Here is an 8,785-nt window from a genome sequence, read left to right on the forward strand (position 1 = left end):
TGGGGTAAATTATACTATAAGGTGAAAATACTTCTCTCTTGCTGTTGGCAAACGATCATTCCAAAGACGTGCCACTGCAAATGGTTTCTCCTGCTAGTTACTAGCAAGAGTCTGCATATGTAGAGCCATCTCTTCACTGTTCATTTTTCAAGGGGCACTGGGCTCCCTGGGCAACCTGCTCCCTTGCAGTGAGCTTGACTCTGTACTCTGGAAGGGAGTGGGTAGGTGATCCAAGACTGACAGTTTATATTCATCTGACTAGGTAAGTGTATTGAGTCCAGGTATACACAGCAGTCCCCACAGAGGGCACCTAAGGTCTAGATTTCAGGAAGACATATGGGAGACTACTAGCGTTCAAGTCAAAACCCTACTAAGTCTAAAGAAATGATGTAGTTCAGATATGCTGGGCATCTGCCTAGTCTGTTAACAGGCTGATCCATTTATCCTGCTCCATAAGAGAAAAACTCAAAAGCAAAAAAAAAAAAAAAAATCCCCTACAAAACTTTTGGCAGATTTCTGATTGCCCTAGGAAGCATCTTCACCCCAGCAAGGAGCATTTTCTTCCATTAAACACGCAATCTACAGAGAATTAGGACATGTTCTTACGCTGTGACTTTTGGAGCATTTTAATTTCTTTTTTCTAGTTCAAAATTTTCCTGGAAAATAATGAAGTGAACTCAGACACCACAGGCTCTATAATTATTCGATTTTTGTGGAAAATCCTGGGGACAATTTGGTTTAATGCATATTTATTTAAATGTCATAAAAGTCAACTCATCAAAGTTGTAGGGCCACTTTCAAACTTGATGCCATATTCGAGGAAGACAGGAAATGTAGCAGAGTAAGCCTATGTCCTCTGGAAATTCGGTTTGTTACCTGAATGTCAGGGGTTCAGTCTAGGTCCTGTTGCTTGCTGCACCGAAAGCCAGTCATTGATATAACGAGTACTGCCACGGAAGACAGCTTTAATTGGGTGCTGTAGGAGAGCAGATGGCAGATCAGTCTTAAATCCACCTGCCTGAGCAACTGAAATGATGGGTGTATGTAGTGAGGAAGAAATGTAACCAAGTGTGGGAAAGCAGGAATAAGGGAGGGGTAAAGAAGAAGAACTGGTCAACAGGAAGCAGGTTTAGGTAATCACCACAGGTGATGAGTCTGGTGTCTCATGGTCCAGATGCCATGATCTGGTAAGTTTTGCTCTTTGATACTGTCTGGGAGGCCTGATCCTTTATTTTCTGAGAAAGGAACTCAGATAATACAAATGTAACATGTTTAAGTTTTAAGACTGGGAAGGTCAATTTTTATGTTTATTTAAAAGAAACAATAAACATCAGTTCTATAGGACAATTGGGAGGCTTTTTTATATCTCAAAGAACTACAAACGTTATGATAAGCAATTTATACTTGATTCTGCCATGTGTCTGTCTTTCTTATTATAATATAGGATCAGGGTTCCAATGTTGAAATGGACAAAAGCCATCATTCCAAACACCCCACTGGTTCTCCAAGCCATGCCCAAACACATCACTCTCATCAATATGGGGTATCTCTAAAGAGGGGTAAATCATTTCTCTCTCTCTAGCACTCAACACCCAACATGTATACTCAAGTTTGCAGGTGGGTACAGGAAAGGACAGTTCTTCATCACAAAACACTAGTTACCCTTGGCTTCGCTATGACACATTTAAGTGGAGAACATTAGGGAATAGTCAAAGGTGTGTTGAAATTAATTCTCAAGTTTTCAAGCTCAGACTGCTAGGTACCCTACTTACTGAGTCTATACCCAATGATACCAGCGAAAATGCTGGGAAAAAAAAAAACGAAAAAAAAAACCTGTACTTAGCAACCCTGCAACAGCAAGTCAGGGTACATTATACTGTAACTTCTTCCATCTGGCAGATGTATGCTTCATTACATCTGCACACTTAGAGGGGATCGCATGGCATATTGTTTCAATTATTATCAATAGCCAATACTGATGGGCCGCTTGCCACTAAAAAGGATCAACATGTAATTTAGAAAAACGGCATAAACTATAAGTACAGATTGTACTATTTATTACTATCCCGTTATTAATTTGTACTTCTGGATATTATGATTGGTATTTGGTAATTTCCAGCTACTTGGAAATAAGAACATCCTCTGAGAGCTAAACAATAAAATCAATCCACAAAAAACCAAAGACGCGTGATGCAATGTCACCAGGGAGAGAAAAGGGATCTCAGGTTACAGCAAGAATTTACTACAATCAGATTAAAGGTATTAATTTAGTTAAAGAAGTCAGGATGCTAGAGCTCTGCATGGATCACAGAAAAAAATATTAAAATCGGGTAAAAACAAAAACCCCAAACATCTTCAGTGGACATCAGGAGACTTGAGGGCCATTTGCACCTGAGACTGGAAAGCTATGCAGACTTAGGCAACTTGAAATTAAATTCTAGAGGATAAAGAGGTGTAAGATAATTTGCTCTGTCCCTGAAAAATGGCAGCCTTTATATATTTCAGAACCAGCCAGAGGACATTACCCATGCATGACTTTATCTTCCTGTGTAGACTCCAAGGGTGCTGTTGGGCCCGCTCTGCCGCCATCTTTACACGGCGTGGGCAGAGGCACATCCACCACCCTCTGCTGGTCTTCAGGTACACGTCATTCAGCAGCGTGATATCCTGTAAGCAGCCAGTATACGTAAAAACAGCCCAGCCATGGGGCAGCTCTCTCATCCACAACCTGCAGAAAAGAGTCAAGAAGGGCTTACCGCTGCAGAATCTGCAGAGTTGTCATCTGCTTAAAGTTTGCTCTTATATAAATATCACCCACAATTGAGACAGCTGTTGGGCCCAGATATCACACAATATGTCATATTAATAAAAACAATAAACACACAGGCATTATTTTACCTTAATGCCATTGAAAAGCAATTTAATTTGAGGACACATCCTATTCCCAGCATGTTATTTTCAATACAATTAGATGGTCAGAGAAGTTTTAATAGAAAGGTACTTCAAATCAAATATTAGTTCTGAAGATACCGGATATTGTTTTATGCAAAGCTTTTAAATCACAATAAAATAGTTATGACACAGCAATAACTTAGCAGTCTTTTCCCATTAGCTGTAAATTGCATCATATTACTCTAAAATGTTTCATATAGTATAAATCTACTCTTTATTTACTTTCCGTAATGTCTATGGTATGCTTAGTATCATGTATTCTTCCTGAAATAAACAGCCCTTTCTCTGACCTGCCCTAATGCTTGCCATTTTCAGCCTCTGCATCCTCCAAGCAGCCCCTTCATTAGACCACTTTAGTCTTTAGAGTAGGGACAGGCCAGTAAGCTCCTGCAGCCCTTATTAGTTACAATATGATATTCCTTATAAATTTGTTTGCAATGTATGCTGCATTAAATTGCACATTTTGGAGCCAGGGCAATGAATACTTTATATGTCCATGTTCTCCAAAGAACTTAAGAAAATGCTGAAGAAAGTAAGAACTTCAGAAATACATGTTGATTAAGTCACTGATAGGAATTTTGGAGAATTAGTGTGCGTATTTTCTTTCATCGCAAACACACACACACACACATGCACACACACATGCACACACACACACATGCACACGCACACACACACACAGACACATACACAAACACACACGGAGGGATTCAAATTTTAAACCAAATTGAAATGTCGAAGTTAAAGCGCTTAAAAAGAGGTGGTGTCAATTCTCATTACTCATGGTAGCTGTGTTCTATGAAGTTGCCGGGAACAGAGCAAACGCTGGACTATGGTTTCTATGGAAAGCACAGGGTTAGGTTTCTTAGAGCCTATGGTCATAAAAATTATAACCTTGCTTTATATTTATTTCTATTTTTAAAAATTAATATATATTGTTGATTCAAGTGATAATTGCTTCTCACTTATATGGAGAAAAGTCAGAAAAATGATAATAAACAAAAACATAATGGCTTTTATATCTTAGTAATATTGAGTATACACAGTAATTTTCTGTGTATGGAAGAAATTATTCCTCTAAGCTAGTGCTAATAAAATGATTCATTTGGAATTAATACAATCCTAAATCTAATTTAGCCTATACTTAAGAAAATGTACATTCTATTATCAATACATTCCCTATACCTATTTTCCTTATTATTTTAAAACTTGTCTGACACAAACCATCATCAATCTTTAGGTTGTTAGGCTTTTAATATCTAATATAGTATTGAATTCCTTGTGATGTACAGAAAATCTATAGCAACCACGTTTTAAAAGGGTTGAATATTGTTATAATTCTATAAAATGGGTAAAAAACATTTTTATTAAATTAAAAAATCTTACTCTCTTTCAAATTTGATTTATCACAAAATTAGCCTGTTTTCATTTTTTCCTAAAATAGGGAAAAAATGCAGTTAATTTTAGTTTTAAAGACATCATAAGTTTAAGAATAACTTATGAAAAATAACAACCAATAAAGTAATCAGAATTTAGTGTTGAACACGAGTAAGATATTGAGAATTAAATTTGGCAGGAAAGTTAGGGACAATAAACGACCATTGAATTAGAAATGAGAAGATTTCCACTGTTGCTCTAGATCTGATGCTGATCTGGTCATGGTGGACAGGTCACACGTGTCACTGTTCATTCAGTAGATATTATCAAGTGACTACTATATGCCAGGTGCTATAGGGAGAATGGGGGTACACCAGCAAAAAAATAGAGAGGCCCTTCATTCTTGTTTGCTGATGTTATAGATATTCCGTCCAGATTTACATTTTTGTGGTTCCATGAGTAACGTTGACACCTGCTCCCTAGGTGACCGCATCCAATCTCATCCTTTTAAGCACTCTCCACATAGTAACTACATTCAATTTTTTATCCCAAGTCTGTAGCTCTCTTCCGAAATCTAGGTTTACATATCCAGCTGCTTGGATGCTTAATCGGCATCTCAACCCTAGCCACACTTCTGATCTTCCACCCCACCTGCTCTCCCGCAGTCTTCTTCACCTCAATTAGTGGCCACTGAAGCCAAACTTCCGGGAGCCATCCTAAAGATCCCTCTTTTCCACCATCAAGATTTCCTTGGGCTCTGTATTGAAACTACCATCCCCCAGAACCCACTGGCTTCTCCCCTCCACTCGCAATGGCCTTGCCTGGATTCCTGAAATAGCCTCCTAATCCGTCGTACTGCACCTGCCCTTAACCCTCACACTGAAATCTCAACACAGTAGCTAAGGTGATATTTTAAAAATTCAAGTCGGCTGGGTGCGGTGGCTCAAGCCTGTAATCCCAGCACTTTGGGAGGCCGAGGCGGGCTGATCACGAGGTCAGGAGATCAAGACCATCCTGGCTAACACGGTGAAACCCCGTCTCTAGTAAAAATACAAAAAATTAGCCGGGTGTAGTGGCGGGCGCCTGTGGTCCCAGCTACTGGGGAGGCTGAGGCAGGAGAGTGGCGTGAACCCGGGAGGCGGAGCTTGCAGTGAGCCGAGATCGCGCCACTGCACTCCAGCCTGGGCGACAGAGTGAGACTCGGTCTCAAAAAAAAAAAAAAAAAAAAAAATCAAGTCAGATTCTGTCACTTCTTGCTCATTTATTCTAATAACTAAATACCTACATTTAGAAAAACATCCAATCACTTTACAGTGGCCTCAATGCAACCAACAGCCCCACATAATCTACCCCATTTCCTCTGCGAAGCTCCAGCCACCCCTCATCTGCTCCAGGGCAGCCCTGCAGCTCCCTGGCCCCATTGCACATGCGACATGCAGAGCACTGCGAGTTCGGTGTCAATGGATCCACCTTCTACCCTAACCCATCACAGTCCCCGGAAGTGAGGCCTTATCACGTGGAGTAAAGTGGAGGATCGCCCTTCCTCTAGGTGTCTTTCCACTTCCCATCTTTTAAATATCCTTGTCTCGGGTATTTCTTCTACATGCATTGAGCATCCCATCAGATGGCATAGTAACTTTTGCTTCAAACATCAAATATCGCTTTTAAAAACTCATGAGGTATGGCCAGGCACAGTGGCTCACACCTGTAATCCCAGCACAATGGGAGGCCGAGGCGGGCGGATCACCTGAGGTCAGGAGTTCGAGACGAGCCTGGCCAACATGGCGAAACCCCATCTCTACTGAAAACACAGAAAATTAGCTGGGTGTGGTGTCCGGCGCCTGTAATCCCAGCTACTTGGGAGGCTGAGACAGGAGAATGGCTTGAACCCAGGAGCCACAGGTTGCAGTGAGCCCAGATCGTGCCACTGCACTCCAGCCTGGGAAACAGAATGAGACTCCATCTCAAAAATAATAATAATAAAATAAATAAAAAACAAAAATAAAAAAATCCTTCGGTCAGCCCTTCTGTAAGGGTAGGTTTATTATGCAACTGATTTCTCTTGTTTTCTTTTGTCTAGAAAACCTCTTTATTTCCCTTTCATTCTGGAAGGATAATTTCTGTGGGTATAGAATTGGCAGGTGACTATTATTTTCTTTCAGCACTTGGAAAAGCACTTCATTCATTTCTGGTCTCCATGGTTTGAGATGAGAAATCTGCTACCATTTGAATTGGTGTTCTCCTGTAAGCAACATTTCATTTCTCCCTGGCTGCTTTAAACATTTTTCTGTTTTATCTTGGACTCCAAGTATACAAATGTGAGCTCTTTTGTTATTGACCCATGAGACTCTGCTGCCCTATAACTGTTTTCTCTGTTTTTCAGATGGAACAAATTCCACTGAGCTATCCTCAAGGTCACGGATTCCATCCTCTGTCACCTCCATTTCATTGAGATGATATATTGAGCCCATGCATAGCCTTTTATTTGAGGTATTCTCATGATTTTCATTTTTAATTCTAGGCTCTACTTTTGCTGAAATTTTCTATTTTTTTCATTTGTTTCAAGAGAACACATAATTGCTTATTGAAGCATTTTTATGACAAGTATTCTAAAATTCTTTGCAGGTAATCCCAGCACCTGAGTCATCTTTATGTTGGAGTCTCAATTGACTCTTCATTCATTTGTGATTTTTCTGGTTCTTGCTATGATTAGTGGTTTTTTATTGTATTCTGGACATTTTGATAAGATTGTGAATCCTATTTACATTTTTTTTTTTTTTTTGAGACGGAATCTAGCTCTATTTCCAGGCTGGAGTGCAGTGGTGCGATCTCAGCTCACTGCAACCTCCGCCTCCTGGGTTCAATCGATTCTCCTGCCACAGCCTCCCGAGTAGCTGGGATTGCAAGCATGCGCCACCACACCCGGCTCATTTTTGTATTTTTAGTAGAGACGGGGTTTCACCATGTTGGCCAGGATGTTCTCGATCTCCTGATCTCGTGATCTGCCCACCTCGGCCTCCCAAAGTGTTGGGATTGCAGGCGTGAGCCACCGCACCCGGCCTACTCTTTTTTTTTTTTTAATAGCCAGCTTCTCTGTTGAGACGTAGCACCAGGGCTGTGTATCTGTTCAGTCTCCTTTGGGCCCAGGGCCAGTACGGGAGGGAAGGGAGAGCAGAACGTGGACCACTGTACCTTGCGTTGCCTCATTCTGTATCATCGATGCCTGGTGGAAGTGGGCTTACTCTGCATCCTGCTGACACCGCAGAGAAACTGGAGCCCATGGCCTGCTTCCCTGGGACAGGAGCTAGGGTGGAAAATCAGCTTCCAGCTTGGCCCTGCTGAAACCCTGGCAGGGGCAGGTTCCGTTGTAGTTTGGCTGGAATCGAGCAGGTATTGCCAACAGCATCGTCTATTGTTGGAGTACCTTTGCCCCAGATCCTGAGATGGGGTAATTTTTAAAGAAAAGAGGTTCAATTGGCTCACAAGCCTGAAGGCTGTACAAGCATGGTGCCCAGCTTCTGGGGAGGCCTCAGGGAGCTTTTACTCACAGAGGAAGGTGAAGTGGGAGCAGGCACTTCACATGGCAAAAGCAAGAGCAAAAGAGTGGGAGGCAGGTGCCACACACTTCTACATGACCAGATCTCTTGTGAACTCAGAGCTCACTCATCACCCAAGAGATGGCCCACACCATCCATGAGGAATGCACTCCCATGATATAAACACCCCCACCAGGCCCCGCCTCCAAGAGTGGGGATTACAATTCAACACGAGATTTGGTGGGGGCATATCAAAACCACATTAACCTTAAATTATGAAGACGGTAAACTAAATAATCTGCTTTCTTTCCTTTCCTGTTTTGTGTCTGTTTTTCAGATTTCCAAGGCCAGCAATGTTCTCTTCCTCTCCCTTTTCTTTGTATAAAAATTCATTCTCAAGAAAAACTCTTATATCAATTGTTTACGTGTCACTATGGCTAAGACACTAAAAGCCTTCTCCCTGCAAAACTAGTGGCAAAGCTCTCTAGAGAACCACAAACTGTTGCATCCTTACTACATGGGGCAGCAGCAAGCCCAGGTGAAGATGTGCATGTTCTTGGAGAAAGTATTAATAACATACCGACACTTACACCTGAGTGAATAATTTCATCAAATCTCTTAACTCACACTTGCACAAACTTCACCTGGAGAGAGAGGGAAAGCTGTGCCAGAAATAAATGGGTATTGAGGTCACTGTTTGTTTGTTTTTCTCAGGAGTGGAAGGAGATTAACCAGGGTGGCAATAAAATTACTTGCTGTTTTAAAACTTAATGACAACCCTATAGGTTATTAACAATGCCAAAGTTGCAGGGCGTGGTGGCTCATGCCTGTAATCCCAGCACTTTGGGAGGCTGAGGCGGGCGGATCATCTGAGGTCGGGAGTTCGAGACCAGCCTGACCAACATGGAGAAACCCCATCT

The 8,785-nt window shown here is 41.5% G+C and overlaps 1 protein-coding gene across 1 annotated transcript in view; it reads left to right on the plus strand.

Moving 5' to 3' along the window:
* Window positions 1–8,558, plus strand: part of ACTR3B (actin related protein 3B) — a 991,923-nt gene extending 983,365 nt beyond the window's left edge. Inside the window, exons 6-7 of the mRNA XM_054655395.1 lie at window positions 6,713–6,819; window positions 8,203–8,558. Of these exons, the coding sequence (XP_054511370.1) occupies window positions 6,713–6,781 (69 nt within the window). The 3' untranslated portion in view covers window positions 6,782–6,819; window positions 8,203–8,558. The remainder of the gene's footprint in view (window positions 1–6,712; window positions 6,820–8,202) is intronic.
* Window positions 8,559–8,785: the final 227 nt, after the last annotated feature.

This window comes from Pan troglodytes, chromosome 6, assembly GCF_028858775.2.
Source record: "Pan troglodytes isolate AG18354 chromosome 6, NHGRI_mPanTro3-v2.0_pri, whole genome shotgun sequence".
Taxonomy (NCBI): Eukaryota; Metazoa; Chordata; class Mammalia; order Primates; family Hominidae; genus Pan; species Pan troglodytes.